We start from the raw sequence: 17,602 nt of genomic DNA, 5'->3' as shown, positions 1-17,602 counted from the left end.
TGTGACCATCATCACCGGGCCAATACCATCCCTACAGTGAAGCATGGTGGTGGCAGCATCATGCTGTGGGGGTGCTCGTCAGGATCAGTTCAGTTCAGTTTATATCGAACATGCATACGATACAATGTAACGCGTCACATATTTCCAGTTGTTTCATTACAGCGCGTCCGAAAAGGAGTTGGAAGAAGCTGAGCTTATTTAATCCTACCCCTTTTCATACCATAGCAACCTTATCCCATTTCCTTGTTCTCTGTAACAGAACGGTGAATAAATTACTAATAAATAATATACCAAAGTAAGTAAACAAATATTAAATACATAAATAATCTTTATCTGAAAAAAAAAAAAAAAAAAAAAAAAGGATAGAGGGAAAGATGAATGCAGCCATGATCAGAGACATCCTGGATGAAAACCAATGCTTCCCATCTAACCTGATGGAGCTTGAGGTGGTGCTGCAAAGATAGTTCTGCTAAGCTTGTGGCATCGTATTCAAAAATACTTGAGGCTGTAATTGCTGCCAAAAGGTGCATCAACAAAGTATTGAGTAAATGTACATGTGATTTTTATTTTTATTTTAAATACATTTGCAAAAAAAACAAACAAAAAATTTTAGGATTTTGAGGACAAAAATGTATATAATCCATTTTGGAATAAGGCCGTAAAATGAATATGTGGAAAAAGTTATTCCTAATGCACTGTAGTTCCGACAGTTAAATGTTGCATGATCACTTTTGGTTATTAAAATGAGATATTGATGCAACCAGGAATTGGAAAAAAAATTAAAAAAACAACTGCTGGAGAGCTAAAATTCAAGACTTTTTTTTTTCAATAAAAACATTACAATAATGTTCTCTCTAATCAATTATATAGACACAGCATCTGTTTTAATGCAAATAAATAATACATGAATAATATACCATAGTAAGTAAACAAATATTAAATACATAAATAATATGTAACTCAAAAAAAATAAAATAAAATTTAAAAAAAAGGATTAGAGGGAAAGATGAATGCAATAATGTGCAGAGACATCCTGGATGAAAACCAATGCTTCCCATCTAACCTGATGGAGCTTGAGGTGGTGCTGCAAAGATAGTTCTGCTAAGCTTGTGGCATCGTATTCAAAAATACTTGAGGCTGTAATTGCTGCCAAAAGGTGCATCAACAAAGTATTGAGTAAATGTACATGTGACTTTTATTTTTATTTTAAATAAATTTGCAAAAAAAACAAACAAAAAAACATTTCACATAGCCAATGTGGGGTATTTTGTGTAGAATTTTGAGGACAAAAATGTATATATTCCATTTTGGAATAAGGCCGTAAAATGAATATGTGGAAAAAGTTATTCCTAATGCACTGTAGTTCCGACAGTTAAATGTTGCATGATCACTTGTGGTTATTAAAATGAGATAATGATGCAACCAGGAATTGAAAAAAAAAAAACTGCTGGAGAGCTAAAATTCAAGACTTTTTTTTTTTCAATAAAAACATTACAATAATGTTCTCTCTAATCAATAATATAAACACAGCATCTTTTTTTAATGCAAATAAATAATACATAAATAATATACCATAATAAGTAAACAAATATTAAATACATAAATAATCTGTATCACAAAAAAAAAAAAAAAAAAGAAAAAAAAAAAAAGAAAAAAAAAAAGATAGAGGGAAAGATGAATGCAATAATGTGCAGAGACATCCTGAATGAAAACCAACGCTTACCATGCTACCTGATGGAGCTTGAGAGGTGCTGCTAAGAGGAATGGGCAAAACTGCCCAAAAGATAGGTGTGCCAAGCTTGTGGCCTCGTATTCAAAACTACTTCAGGCTGTAATTGCTGCCAAAAGGTGCATCTACAAAGTATTGAGTAAATGTGATTTTTAAATTATTTTAAATACATTTGCAAAATAAAAATAAAAACACTTCACATGGGGTATTTTGTGTAGAATTTTGAGGACAACAATTTATTTTTTCCCCATTTTAGAATAAGTCTGTAAAATAATATGTGGAATGTTAAATGTTGATCACTTTTGGTTATTAAAATGAGAAAATGATGCAACCAGGAATAAAAAAAACTGCTGAAGGAGAGCTAAAATTCAAGCCTTGTTTTTTTATTTTTCAATAAAAAACATTACAATAATGTTCTCTTTAATCAATAATATAGACACAGCATATGTGTTAATGCAGTACAATAATAATGGTAAAAATAATGATACACTGATTAATAATTTGGTGTTTTTAACATTTTGGTCCTTTGTTTCGGCCTCTGACACAAAATGTGTTGGATTTCCGGTGTAAAAATCCCCCCAAAAATATAGTTTGCTTCTTAAGAGTAAATAGATTTAATATATACAAATTAATTTGCTGCAATTTGACTTCTGTCCATAAGGTGGCGTGTGTCGCCTTTGCCGAATGCTTTCCATTGCAACAGCAAGGTGTTCCATTTATTTTTCTGCTGTTAATGGTGATGATGTTGTGCTTTGAATATTGCAAATGATGAAGTGGCACACTCAATACACGCACACGGCAAACAAAAAAAAGTCCGTCACGAGCATTTAAATACACGGTAGTATTAATTATTGTTCTTGTGTGGAATGTTTGCTAGTAAATGTCGGGGAGATGCGCGTACTCCCTGTCCCAGTACCCGCCGGTGAAGAGCCAGTCCTGGGAGGCGGTGTGAGGGTTGGAGCCCTGCTGGAACCACCTGACAACAAGATCAGACAGGCAAGTCATTTGAGGGGAGAGGGTTATTTTTTTTTGTTGTTGTTTTTTTTTTAGGCCAGGGTTTTGTTCCGCTGCATTTAACGCACACAAGCAAGACAGGCTGGGATTGGAGGAGGGAGGCGGCGGACTTGATAAAAGCTGCCATGCTGGTGAAAAAGTGGAGCAGATCAACGATAAAAAATAAATAAATTAAAAAAAACACACATCGTCTCACGCCTGAGCCCTCAAACAAGAGGAGGGACACACGCTTAAAAGATAACATCTCACTGTGGAGGATATGAGTTTTTTTTTTGTTTTTTTTAATGTTTTTTTTTCTTTCTTCCATCATCACCCATGTATGTCAAGCACGTATCCATCAGAGTGCGTCTAACCTTGAGCCAAGTGCAGGACTCCTTGGCGGCGGAAAAAAAACAAAAGGGGGAGAAAAAAATTAGACAAATTCAGCTTGATTTTTTTTTTTTTTTAGTGAATGATATCAATTGAAGAGGCCTTATCCTCCTCATTTCAAGAGCTTTTCAAAGAATATTAGATGTTGGCGGTGCACCTCAGCAGTGCTGCTTAATTATACTGGGCCGATCCAATAAGAACACGCCAAAATCCATCCATCCATCCATTTTCTACCGCTTGTCCCTTTTGGGTTCGCTGGAGCCTATCTCAGCTGCATTTGGGCGGAAGGCAGGGTACACCCTGGACAAGTCGCCGACTCATCGCAGGGCCAACACAGATAGACAGACAACATTCACACACTTAATTATACTGGGCCGGTCCAAAAAGAACACGCCCAAATCATCACGCATTTATTTAGTTCTGAAGTGTGGTGATTTATACCGTGTACTAGTGTTGTCCCCATACCAATATTTTGGTACCGGTACCAAAATTATTTTTGATACTTTTCGGTACTTTTCTAACAAAAAATTTAATTATTGGCTTTATTTTATTATTATATATATTATATTATATTATTATTATTTATTATTATCTTAGGGTACATTAAACATATGTTTCTTATTGCAAGTTTGTCCTTAAATAAAATAGTGAACATATGTCAAGCTTTTATTTGTTAAAATTGTGATGTGGTTTCCTGTTATTAAAAAAAAAAACACATTTAAAATTGTAACTCGAGGTTTCTATAAGGTGTAAGCCACAATTATCAAAATTATATATATAAAAAGTCTTGAAATATCTTGAGTTGCATGCAATGAGCCTATGTTATGCATTAATTTCACTTTTTAAATGTAATTGCTGGTATGAACCAACCTTTGATCGATATTCAATTTTTTTTCAGTTTCACCGGTAACAAAATTATTTCGGTACTTTTCTAAATAAAGGGGACCACAAAAAATGGCATTATTGGCTGTATTTTAAAGGGGAACATTATCACAATTTCAGAAGGGTTAAAACCATTAAAAATCAGTTCCCAGTGGCTTATTTTATTTTTCAAAGTTTTTTTCAAAATTTTACCCATCACGCAATATCCCTAAAAAAAGCTTCAAAGTGCCTGATTTTAACCATCGTTATATACACCCGTCCATTTTCCTGTGACGTCACATAGTGATGCCAACACAAACAAACATGGCGCATAGAACAGCAAGCTATAGCGACATTAGCTCGGATTCAGACTCGGATTTCAGCGGCTTAAGCGATTCAACAGATTACGCATGTATTGAAACGGATGGTTGTAGTGTGGAGGCAGGTAGCGAAAACGAAATTGAAGAAGAAACTGAAGCTATTGAGCCATATCGGTTTGAACCGTATGCAAGCAAAACCGACGAAAACGACACGACAGCCAGCGACACGGGAGAAAGCGAGGACGAATTCGGCGATCGCCTTCTAACCAACGATTGGTATGTGTTTGTTTGGCATTAAAGGGAACTAACAACTATGAACTAGGTTTACAGCATATGAAATACATTTGGCAACAACATGCACTTTGAGAGTGCAGACAGCCCAATTTTCATCAATTAATATATTCTGTAGACATACCCTCATCCGCTCTCTTTTCCTGAAAGCTGATCTGTCCAGTTTTGGAGTTGATGTCAGCAGGCCAGGGAAGCTAGGGTCGATATTCTTCTCTTGATCATCTTCGGTGGCATAAGGGACGGTGTGAGCCAAGACATCCAGGGGGTTTAGCTCGCTCGTCTGCGGGAACAAACTGCCGCCATTGCTTGCCGTGCTACCGAGGTCCTTTGTCCCTGAATTGCTCACACACTCCGGCAGATTCAATGGGGGTCTGGCGGCAGATTTCTTTGACTTTATCGTTGGAAATGCATCTGTTTTGAGTGTCGCAGGATATCCACACATTCTTGCCATCTCTGTCGTAGCATAGCTTTCGTCGGTAAAGTGTGCGGAACAAACGTCCAATTTCTTGCCACTTTCGCATCTTTGGGCCACTGGTGCAACTTGAATCCGTCCCTGTTCGTGTTGTTACACCCTCCGACAACACACCGACGAGGCATGATGTCTCCAAGGTACGGAAAACAGTCGAAAAAACGGAAAATAACAGAGCTGATTTGACTCGGTGTTTGTAATGTGTTTGAGAAAATGGCGGATTGCTTCCCGATGTGACGTCATCGCTCCGAGAGCGAATAATAGAAAGGCGTTTAAATCGCCAAAATTCACCCATTTAGAGTTCGGAAATCGGTTAAAAAAATATATGGTCTTTTTTCTGCAACATCAAGGTATATATTGACGCTTACATAGGTCTGGTGATAATGTTCCCCTTTAACAAAAAAATCTTAGGGTAGATTAAACATATGTTTCTTATTGCAAGTTTGTCCTTAAATAAAATAGTGAACATACAAGACAACTTGTCTTTTAGTCGTAAGTAAACAAACAAAGGCTCCTAATTTAGCTGCTGACATATGCAGTAACATATTGTGTCATTTATCATCCTATTTTGTCAAAATTATTAAGGACAAGCGGTAGAAAATGAATTATTAATCTACTTGTTCATTTACTGTTAATATCTGCTTACTTTCTCTTTTAACATGTTCTATCTACACTTCTGTTAAAATGTAATAATCACTAATTATTCTGTTGTTTGATACTTTACATTAGTTTTGGATGATACCACAAATGTGGGTATCAATCCGATACCAAGTAGTTACAGGATCATACATTGGTCATATTCAAAGTCCTCATGTGTCCAGGGACATATTTCCTGACTTTATAAACATAATATACGTTTTAAAAAAAAGAAAGATTTTGTGATGCTAATCATAGTAGTATCGACGAGATACACTCCTGTACTTGGTATCATTACAGTGGATGTTAGGTGTAGATCCACCAATGGCGTTTGTTTACATTGTGACGCCGGTGAGCTAGGGTGTGTAGTGAAGCATTTTTAGCTATTCCTCGTCCTGCAGTGATAATGATACTTGTAAGAAACTTACTTTATTTGTCGCCATGGAGACAAGGATTAGTGATTTAGAAGTAGCTAAAACACTGACGACCAGGGATGGACGTTTGCCCCCCCCCAGGTTACCCACATATGCGGTCCTCTCCAAGGTTTCTCATAGTCATTCACATCGACGTCCCACTGGGGTGAGTTTTTCCTTGCCCTTATGTGGGCTTTGTACCGAGGATGTCGTTGTGGCTTGTGCAGCCCTTTGAGACACTTGTGATTTAGGGCTATATAAATAAACATTGATTGATTGATTGATTGATTAAAGCACCTCTTCCTGAGGGTGTTTCAGTGTTATAACTTCACCTTTATCGTTACTTTTTAAGCCAAAATGCGTCCGTTCTCCCTTTTCTGTCTACACACTGTGTCTGCTTGTAAGTACTCCGAGATTGTGCGCCTTATGCACGGAATAATTCTGGTTTTGCTTACCGACCTCGAAGCTATTTTATTTGGTACATGGTGTAATGACAATGTGACCAGGAGATGGCAGTCAAACATAAGGGATACGTGTAGACTGCGATATGACTCAAGGAAACAACACCGACATTTTATGTTCCATTGAAAATATAGAACATTACACACGGCGCTCAAAAATCTATCAAAATGTTTTAGTACGACTTTGGTAAGCTATGAAGCCGCACCGCTTGAAGGATTGTCGGCGCATTGAACATATTATGGTGTGTGTATAAGGTAAGACATTATCTGGCATTTTCTTACCTTCAGGTACCTGCTGATCTGTTTTTGGGATCAGCATAAATCCTGAAAAATTGCGCGCGTCCGCCTTTGTAGTCCGTAGCGTAGTCGATAAGCTTCTTCTTTTTCTCTATCTTCTTGTTATGTGACATTCATCCTCCACTGTTGCCATTTCTAATATAAAGTAGTATAAAGTTCTTACTAGAGATGGCAGGCCGATATTATCGGCCGATAAATGCTTTAAAATGTAATATCGGAAATTATCGGTATCGGTCTTTTTATAATCGGTATCGTATTTTTTTATTTTTTTATTTATTTTTTATTAAATCAACATAAACAACACTAGATACACTTACAATTAGTACAACAACCCAAAAAAACGTCCCTCCCCCATTTACACTCATTCACACAAAAGGGTTGTTTCTTTCTGTTATTAATATTCTGGTTCCTACATTATATATCAATATATATCAATACAGTCTGCAAGGGATACAGTCCGTAAGCACACATGATTGTGCGTGCTGCTGGTCCACTAATAGCACTAACCTTTAACAGTTAATTTTACTCATTTTCATTAATTACTAGTTTCTATGTAACTGTTTTTATATTGTTTTACTTTCTTTTTTATTCAAGAAAATATTTTTGTATTTATTTATCTTATTTTATTTTATTTTTTTTAAAGGACCTTATCACCATACCTGGTTGTCCAAATTAGGCATAATAATGTGATAATTCCACGACTGTATATATCAGTATCGGCTGATATCGGTATCGGTAATTAAGAGTTGGACAATATCGGATATCGGCAAAAAAGCCATTATCGGACATCCCTAGTCCTTATATCTGTCAGTAAACTCGCCATGAAAGCGCTTAAAACATACCGGTGTAGTGAGTTTACATTATTCACCCAAGGAACTTTAGTTATTAAAGAGTTCCGGTCGGACGGACACATTTCCGGCCTTGTTATTGATTGAAGTAAAGTCTGAATGTCATTAAAACAGTTAGCGCCATCTTTTGACACTTCTTCCACTCCCGTCCTTGCACGCTACACCGCTACAACAAAGATGACGGGGAAAAGACTCTGTGAAGGTTCAAGCATTAGACACCTTTTTACCTCCCGCTGTTCCCGACATCTACAAAGCAATTAGCTACCTGCTGCCACCTATTGATATGGAAGAGTATTACATGGTTACTCTGCCGAGCTCTAGACAGCACCGACACTCAACAACAACACATCATTTGCAGACTATAATTACTGGTTTGCAAAAAATATTTTTTACCCAAATAGGTGAAATTAGATCATCTACCACGGCCGCGGCACAGTGGTTGAAAAACACTGTTGTAGACCACACACCATGCAACTAAAACCTGCGGTTACTAGAATAGACGTTTTAATAGGTGCAATTACAGTACTAATTTGCAAAAAGGCAGCTTTGGATTAAAAACGCCAACATTAAATGTCCCCCCAAAGATAAGTCCACATATTTGTTCGGTTGGCTGCTAATTCAGAGTAGCGTTGGATTCATCTGGTTGTCAAGTGGCAGAGAACATTAGCCAGGAAGAGTGATGAAAATGACATTCTGTTTACGCGCCGCACTTCTGCTTCCGTTATCATCTCCTCACCCTCTCATGCAATATGTTACCCTGCCCTTGTCCTCTTTCCTCACTCTGTCTACTCACCCTTTTTCTTTCGATTAAATCGATATTTCAACCGCCCTTGTTTTGCACTGTAGACACTTTAGACACACATCTTTTTCTTTTCAAATTACAATTGTAAATAATGAAACATTATTATTCTCACTTTAGATTATTTTGTCTACATCTCATACACCAGTGGTTGTTAAACTATTTTCACCAAGTACCAACCTCAGAACAAACTTGGCTCTCCAAGTACCACCGTAATGGCGGACATTAAAATACTGTAGCGTAGTAGGCCTAAGTGTTTGTTAAAAACTAAGGTTTTCTTTATTTTGCAATATTTTGCTTGTTATTTTGCAATGTTTTCTTTATTTTGCAACATTTTTCTTGTTATTTTACAACATTTTCTTTATTTTGCAATATTTTGCTTGTTGTTTTGCAACATTTAGTTTATTTTAGAATTTTTTTTAATTTAAATTTTGCATTGTTTTCTTTGTCATTTTGCAACCTTTTCTTTATTTTGCAACATTTTCTTTGACATTTTGCAACATTTTCTTTATTTTGCAACCTTTTTTTATTTTGCAACATTTTCTTTGTCATTTTGCAAGGTGTTGCATGTAATTTTGCAATGTTTTCTTTGTCATTTTGCAACATTTTCCTTGTTATTTCGCAACGTTTTCCTTGTTATTTTGCAATGTTTTCTTCATTTTGCAACATTTTTCTTATTTTGCAAGGTTTTCTTTATTTTGCAATATTTTGCTTATTTTGCAATGTTTTCTTTATTTTGCAACACTTTTCTTATTTTGCAAGCTTTTCTTTATTTTGCATTATTTTGCTTGTTATTTTGCAACGTTTTCTTTATTTTAGATTTTTTTTTTGTAATTTTGCATTGTTTTCTTTGTCATTTTGCAACTTTTTCTTTATTTAGCAACATTTTCCTTGACATTTTGCAACCTTTTCTTCATTTTGCAATTTTTTTTATTTTGCAACATTTTCTTTGTCATTTTGCAAGGTGTTGCATGTCATTTTGCAACGTTTTCTTTGTCATTTTGCAACATTTTCCTTGTTATTTCGCAACGTTTTCCTTGTTATTTTGCAACGTTTTCTTCATTTTGCAACATTTTTCTTATTTTGCAAGGATTTCTTTATTTTGCAATATGTTGCTTGTTATTTTGCAACATTTTCTTTATTTACATTTTTTTTTTGTAATTTTGCATTGTTTTCTTTGTTATTTTGCAACCTTTTCTTTATTTTGCAACATTTTCTTTGACATTTTGCAACCTTTCTTTATTTTGCAATCTTTTTTTTATTTTGCAACATTTTCTTTGTCATTTTGCAACATATTCCCTGTTATTTCGCAACGTTTCCTTGTTATTTTGCAACGTTTTCTTCATTTTGCAACATTTTTCTTATTTTGCAAGGTTTTCTTTATTTTGCAATATTTTGCTTGTTAGTTTGCAACATTTTCTTTATTTTGCAATATTTTGCTTGTTAGTTTGCAACGTTTTCTTCATTTTACATTTTCTTTGTTATTTTGCATTGTGGCCCTGTGATGAGGTGGTGACTTGTCCAGGGTGTACCCCGCCTTCCGCCCGAATGCAGCTGAGATAGGCTCCAGCATCCTCCGCGACACCAAAAGGGACAATCGGTAGAAAATGGATGGATATTATTGGCCACTGTAACGTTACACGGTTTGAACAGTAACACTGTGTTTGATTAAGTGATTCTTTGACGTACCACTAGATGGAGCCCACGTACCACAGTTTGACAATCACTGTCACACACAAGGGCTGTGAATTTTTGGGACATGTAAGCAAATATTAACATTGCTGTATGTATACTTTTGACCCAGCACATTTGCTCACATTTTCAGTAGACCCATAATAAATTCATTAAAAAAAACACACAAAAAAATAAGAGTTGTAGAAAGTATTGGAAACTCAAGACAGCCATGACATTATGTTCTTTACTAGTGTATGTAAACTTTTGATCACGACTGTATATACATATACATATATACATACAGTACAGGCCAAAAGTTTGGACACACCTTCTCATTCAATGAGTTTTCTTTATTTTCATGACTATTTACATTGTAGATTGTCACTGAAGGCATCAAAACTATGAATGAACACCTGAAAGGGAAAACCTTTCAGGTGACTACCTCTTGAAGCTCATCCAGAGAATGCCAAGAGTGTGCAAAGCAGTATTCATATCAAAGAGTGGCTATTTTGAAGAAACTAGAATATAAAACATGTTTTCAGTTATTTCACCTTTTTTTTGTCAAGTACATAACTCCACATGTGTTCATTCATAGTTTTGATGCCTTCAGTGACAATCTACAATGTAAAAACAAAGAAAACGCATTGAATGAGAAGGTGTGTCCAAACTTTTGGCCTGTACTGTATGTATATACAAAACAGGGCAGCACGTCGTTGCATGGGATACACTGCAAAAACTGAAATCTAAGTAAGATTAAATATCTCAAATAAGGGTGATATTTGCTTATTTTCTGTCTGATAAGATAATTATTCTTACAAGTGTGTTTTACTTGTTTTAAGTGTGCTGGTCCTAAATGATCTCAGTAAGATATTACAGCTTGTTGCTGAGATTTGATGACCTATATTGAGTAAAACATGCTTGAAACTAGAATATCAACTGTTGCAAAGCTGTGTCATCAACATTCACAAGTATAAAACTGCTTTTTCAAAGTAATCATTTCTTATTTCAAGCATGAAAAAAAAAAATCATGACTTTGACACAATTGTGTCTCATAATTAAAACAGATGACAGCCAAATGCTGTTTTATTTTCAATGAAACAATAGAAAACATGTACTCATATAGTAGTACAACTGTTATTAGTGAGAATATACTTATTTTAAGGTTTTTTTGGGGTTCATTGAGGTTATCTAATTAGGGACAGAGGACCCTATTGTATTTCTAGCGTTTTATTATTATACTTTGAGCTGTAATTTGACCCCCTTAACATGCTTCAAAACTCACCAAATTGGACACACACATCAGGATCTAATCAAAAAACCAAACCCCAAAACTCAAAATTGCGCTCTAGCGCCGCCTAGGAAGAAAACACAGACAAAACTGCCTGTAACTCTCAGTAGGAATGTCGTAGAGACATGAAACAAAAACCTCTATGTAGGCCTCACTTAGCCCTATATTTCATACACTGACAACCACCAGCAAAAATCAACGGAAAGTTTGCAATTCCCCCTTCAAAACAAAGGTTGTGTAAAAACAGTCACCTTTTTTCAAACATTATCTCCTCTGAGCGTGTTTGTCGTGTCGGCTTCAAATTAACACAGGAGAGAGATTGAACCCTTCTGATTAAAAGTTGATGAAAGAGTTTTAATTACTGCTCCGGTTTGGATTTTATGAGCCCTCAAAGTCGGTCCCGTCCATCGCTGCTTGCAGCTTTAATTTGACTTGTTTTGGAAAGTCTTGACAAGGCGAATTTTCTTGTTCTATTGGCAGATCATTTTGCTTAGTTCAAATAAAATACCCCTAATTTTTTGTATTTTTTATTTCTTGTTTTGGAAAGTCTTGACAAGCCGAATTTTCTTGTTCTATTGGCAGATACTTTTGCTTAGTTCAAATAAAATACCCCTAATTTTTGTATTTTTTTTTCTTGTTTTGGAAAGTCTTGACAAGCAGAATTTTCTTGTTCTATTGGCAGATCATTTTGCTTAGTTCAAATAAAATACCCCTAATTTTTGTATTTTTTTTTCTTGTTTTGGAAAGTCTTGACAAGCCGAACTTTCTTGTTCTATTGGCAGATCATTTTGCTTAGTTCAAATAAAATACCCCTAATTTTTTGTATTTTTTATTTCTTGTTTTGGAAAGTCTTGACAAGCCGAATTTTCTTGTTCTATTGGCAGATTATTTTGCTTAGTTCAAATAAAATACCCCTAATTTTTGTATTTTTTTTTCTTGTTTTGGAAAGTCTTGACAAGCAGAATTTTCTTGTTCTATTGGCAGATCATTTTGCTTAGTTCAAATAAAATACCCCTAATTTTTGTATTTTTTTTTCTTGTTTTGGAAAGTCTTGACAAGCCGAACTTTCTTGTTCTATTGGCAGATACTTTTGCTTAGTTCAAATAAAATACCCCTAATTTTTGTATTTTTTTTCTTGTGTTGGAAAGTCTTGACAAGCCAAATTTTCTTGTTCTATTGGCAGATTATTTTGCTTAGTTCAAATAAAATACCCCTAATTTTTGTATTTTTTATTTCTTGTTTTGGAAAGTCTTGCCAAGCCAAATTTTCTTGTTCGATTGGCAGATCATTTTGCTTAGTTCAAATAAAATACCCCTAATTTTTGTATTTTTTTTTTCTTGTTTTGGAAAGTCTTGACAAGCCGAATTTTCTTGTTCTATTGGCAGATACTTTTGCTTAGTTCAAATAAAATACCCCTAATTTTTGTATTTTTTTTTTTCTTGTGCTGGAAAGTCTTGACAAGCCGAATTTTCTTGTTCTATTGGCAGATCATTTTGCTTAGTTCAAATAAAATACCTCTAATTTTTTGTATTTTTTATTTCTTGTTTTGGAAAGTCTTGACAAGCCGAATTTTCTTGTTCTATTGGCAGATACTTTTGCTTAGTTCAAATAAAATACCCCTAATTTTTGTATTATTTTTTTTTCTTGTGTTGGAAAGTCTTGACAAGCCAAATGTTCTTGTTCTATTGGCAGATCATTTTGCTTAGTTCAAATAAAATACCGCTAATTTTTGTATTTTTTATTTCTTGTTTTGGAAAGTCTTGCCAAGCCAAATTTTCTTGTTCGATTGGCAGATCATTTTGCTTAGTTCAAATAAAATACCCCTAATTTTTGTATTTTTTTCTTCTTGTTTTGGAAAGTCTTGACAAGCCGAATTTTCTTGTTCTATTGGCAGATACTTTTGCTTAGTTCAAATAAAATACCCCTCATTTTTGTTTTGTTTTTTTCTTGTTTTGGAAAGTCTTGACAAGCCGAATTTTCATGTTCTATTGGCAGATAATTTTGCTTAGTTCAAATAAAATACCCCTAATTTTTTTTTAATTTTTTTTATTGTTTTGGAAAGTCTTGACAAGCCGAATTTTTTTGTTCTATTGGCAGATCATTTTGCTTAGTTCAAATAAAATACCGCTAATTTTTGTATTTTTTATTTCTTGTTTTGGAAAGTCTTGACAAGCCGAATTTTCTTGTTCTATTGGCAGATCATTTTGCTTAGTTCAAATAAAATACCCCTAATTTTTGTATTTTTTTTTTCTTGTTTTGGAAAGACTTGACAAGCCGAATTTTCTTGTTCTATTGGCAGATCATTTTGCTTAGTTCAAATAAAATACCCCTAATTTTTTGTATTTTTTATTTCTTGTTTTGGAAAGACTTGACAAGCCGAATTTTCTTGTTCTATTGGCAGATACTTTTGCTTAGTTCAAATAAAATACCGCTAATTTTTGTATTTTTTATTTCTTGTTTTGGAAAGTCTTGACAAGCCGAATTTTCTTGTTCTATTGGCAGATCATTTTGCTTAGTTCAAATAAAATACCGCTAATTTTTGTATTTTTTATTTCTTGTTTTGGAAAGTTTTGCCAAGCCAAATTTTCTTGTTCGATTGGCAGATCATTTTGCTTAGTTCAAATAAAATACCGCTAATTTTTGTATTTTTTATTTCTTGTTTTGGAAAGTCTTGACAAGCCGAATTTTCTTGTTCTATTGGCAGATCATTTTGCTTAGTTCAAATAAAATACCCCTAATTTTGTTTTTTTGTTTTTTCTTGTTTTTGAGCACGGACTTTTTGCAGTGTAGCGAGAAGGTTCTGGGTTCGATTCCCATTTCTGTGTGGACCTTGCATATGTACTCATCACACTTACCGGAAGATATCCAAACATTGCTATTTGTCTAGGAAATTAATGTTTTTGATGTGCTAATCCCATATTAGCTACAGGCTAAGAGGCGGGCGAGCAACGTCCTCCTGAGCTACGCTCGCAATCTTTGAATATATTTGGCCTGAGGGCATAATCAACCTTTCTGATAAGAACTTTTTTTTGAGGAAAAAAACTACGCTTTGTGGCGAATGTCATGGGCTCATCAGGAGACAAATGTTACTTGACATTATCCACACACACACTGAATAGCAACTATTAATTATTGCTATTTTGCTTCAAAAATGATGAGGTGACATGACCTCCTCATCTGTTCAGTAACAAAGACCGCCAGCACATTTGGGCCCCAATTAAAGACTTTGCATAAATTAGCAGGCTCCTGTTAAGCGGCGAGAGGCCAACTTGTCCGTTTTCATTACGGCGGCGCTCACCTCGTCTTCCAGTCCTCGTCCAATTTGGAGCGGTTCTTGCGAGCGGCCCTCTGCTTCTCCTCCAGTCTCTTTTTCTCCTCGCTGGCGAGGTCTGTTGGAACGATAACAATTTGTCCTCAAAGTCGCACGTTCAGCACATATGTTTAAAAGATGACACCATTAGCGAGTCGCTGCTGTCAGGCTAAATTACCGATGTTGCCGTTCTCCATGGCGCGAACGTCGGGCCTCCATCTGCAGTCGGTGTGAGGGATGACTCCCTCCATGTCCTCGTGCAGCTCGTTCAGCTGCATGGCGAAGGACGTGAAGCTGTACATCTGCACTCGGACGAGGAACAAATGGAATCATGCATTGTTAAAACAGAGCCTGCACAAACTCATGACATGCAACTTTATGTACATAACGCAAAACCAGTGAAGTTGGAACGTAAATGGTAAATAAAAACAAAATACAAATATTAGCAAATCCCTTTCAACTTATATTCAATTAAATAGACTCCAAAGACAAGGTATTTAACGTTCGAACTGGTGAATTTTTGTTATTTTTTGCAAATACTTGCTCATTTGGAATTTGACGCCTGCAACATGTTTCCAAAAAAGCTGGCACAAGTGGCAAAAAAGACTGAGGAAGTTGAGGAACGCTCGTCAAACACTTATTTGGAACATCCCACAGGTGAACGGGCTAATTGGGAACAGGCGGGTGCCGTGATTGGGTATAAAAGCAGCTTCCAGTCGTTCACAAACAAGGATGGGGCGAGGGTCACCACTTTGTGAACGAATGCGTGAGAAAACTGTTAAGAACAACATTTCTCAACGAGCTATAGCAAGGAATTTAGGGATTTCACCATCTAGGGTCCGTAATATCATCAAAAGGTTGAGAGAATCTGGAGAAATCACTGCACGTAACCGGCAATGCCCGTGAACTTCGATCCCTCAGGCGGTCCTGCTTAAAAAAAAGCGACATCAATGTGTAAAGGATATCACCACATGGGCTCAGGAACACTTCAGAAAACCACTGTCAGTGACTACAGTTGGTCGCTACATCTGTAAGTGCAAGTTTAAACACTACGAAGCAAAGCTAAAGCCATTTATCAACAACACCCAGAAACGGCGCCGGCTTCGCTGGGCCCGAGCTCATCTAAGATGGACTGATGCAAAGTGGAAAAGTGTTCTGTGGTCTGACGAGTCCACATTTAAATTTTTTTTGGGAAACTGGATGTCGTGTCCTCCGGACCAAAGTGGAAAAGAACCATCCGGACTGTGATAGGCGCAAAGTTCAAAAGCCAGCATTTGTACTAATATAGCGATTTGGCTTAGTCGAGCTGTAAATGTTAGTTATCATTGAATGCATATTTTATGTTTAAGAAACACTGATATAAAGCAAGTGCAATGTTTTATAATCCTTTTTGGGGGTACAAAATTGTAATTATTATTTTGAGTTAACGATACCTCGCTAAAATGTTTATTTAAATGTACAGTGCATAAAAAATAATATAATCTACTTACTGTATAATTTGTTGCGACATGGCACTTGTGAAGCTGACTTTTATGGTTAAGAGGATGGTCCTCAGACCATGGTTATTTGAGAGGTGAATCTTACAAGAACTCACGATTCCATTTGATTCTGATTCTTGGGGTGACGATTTAATTCAAAGTCGATTTTCGATTAAAACAGTCTCGTAATATATTTTTTGGTATAATAATAAATAAATAAATACAACTTTGCAAAACAGGTTGCAGGTAAGCTCTTCTTGGCTGTTGACGTATGACATACAGCCGCGGATGGCCTAAAAAACATGTTTTTGAAAATAAATTACCTAAAAAATAAAAATAACATATACCGTATTTTTCGGACTATAAGGCGCACTTAAAATCCTTTCATTTTCTCAAAAATCGACAGTGCGCCTTATAACCTGGTGCGCCTAATGTATGGCATAATTCTGGTTGTGCTTACCGACCTCGAAGCTATTTTATTTGGTACATGGTGTAATGACAAGTGTCACCAGTAGGTGGCAGTCACACATAAGAGATATGTGTAGACTGCAATATGACGCTAGTAAACACCACCAAAACTTTAAATGTTCCATTGAAAATATTGAACATTACACACGGCGCTCAAAAATCTGTCAAAAATGTTTTTGGTACGACTTTGGTAAGCTAAGGAGCCGAACCGCTTGATGGATTGTCGGCGCATTAAACATATGAGTATTATTATGGTGTGTGTATAAGGACCGCAAAATGGCACCTATTAGCAGATATTATCTGGCATTTTCCTTCACAATATTATGCAAAAGCAACTTTTCTTACCTTCTGGTACTTGCTGATCTGTATTTGGGATCTGCATAAGTCCTGAAAATGTGCCCGCATCCGCCACTGTAGTAAGTGTCGACACCGTAGTCGATAAGCTTCTTCCTCTTTTCTATCTTCTTGTTATGGGACATTCATCTTCTGCTTTTGCCATTTCTAATATAAAGTAGTGTAAAGTTCTTACTTATATCTGTCAGTAAACTGGCTATTAAAGCGCTTAAAACTGTAGTGAGTTTACATTATTCACCAACGGAACTTTAGTTATTAGAGGGTTCCGGTCGGACGGTTTTTCACGGGACACATTTCCGGCGTTGTTGCATTACTGAGCCACGGATGAGGAGATGCTGCTCCGTTATTGATTGAAGTAAAGTCTGAAGGTCATTAAAACAGTTAGCTCCATTTTTTGACACTTCTTCCCCTCCCGTCCTTGCACGCTACACCGCTACAACAAAGATGACGGGGAGAAGACGCTGTCGAAGGTGAGCCACGTAAATAAGACCGCCCACAAAACGGCGCATCCTGAAGTGACTGT

General features: G+C 35.9%; 1 protein-coding gene across 4 annotated transcripts in view; it reads right to left on the bottom strand.

The window, feature by feature from the left end:
- Positions 1-2,103: 2,103 nt before the first annotated feature.
- Positions 2,104-17,602, bottom strand: part of osbpl1a (oxysterol binding protein-like 1A) — a 142,837-nt gene continuing 127,338 nt past the window's right edge. For 2 of the 4 annotated variants that reach the window (XM_061978168.2, XM_061978165.2), the window contains exons 26-29: positions 14,958-15,081; positions 14,768-14,858; positions 3,097-3,117; positions 2,105-2,705 (exon numbers count right to left, since the gene is read on the bottom strand). In XM_061978168.2, the coding sequence (XP_061834152.2) occupies positions 2,603-2,705; positions 3,097-3,117; positions 14,768-14,858; positions 14,958-15,081 (339 nt within the window). In that variant the 3' untranslated portion in view covers positions 2,105-2,602. Of the gene's footprint in view, positions 2,706-3,096; positions 3,118-14,767; positions 14,859-14,957; positions 15,082-17,602 lie in introns of all 4 variants that reach the window. The other 2 variants (XM_061978166.2, XM_061978167.2) reach the window with 2 other exon arrangements.

The sequence above is a fragment of the Nerophis lumbriciformis genome, linkage group LG18 (assembly GCF_033978685.3).
Source record: "Nerophis lumbriciformis linkage group LG18, RoL_Nlum_v2.1, whole genome shotgun sequence".
Lineage (NCBI taxonomy): Eukaryota > Metazoa > Chordata > Actinopteri > Syngnathiformes > Syngnathidae > Nerophis > Nerophis lumbriciformis.
This window is presented reverse-complemented; position numbering and strand designations above follow the sequence as displayed.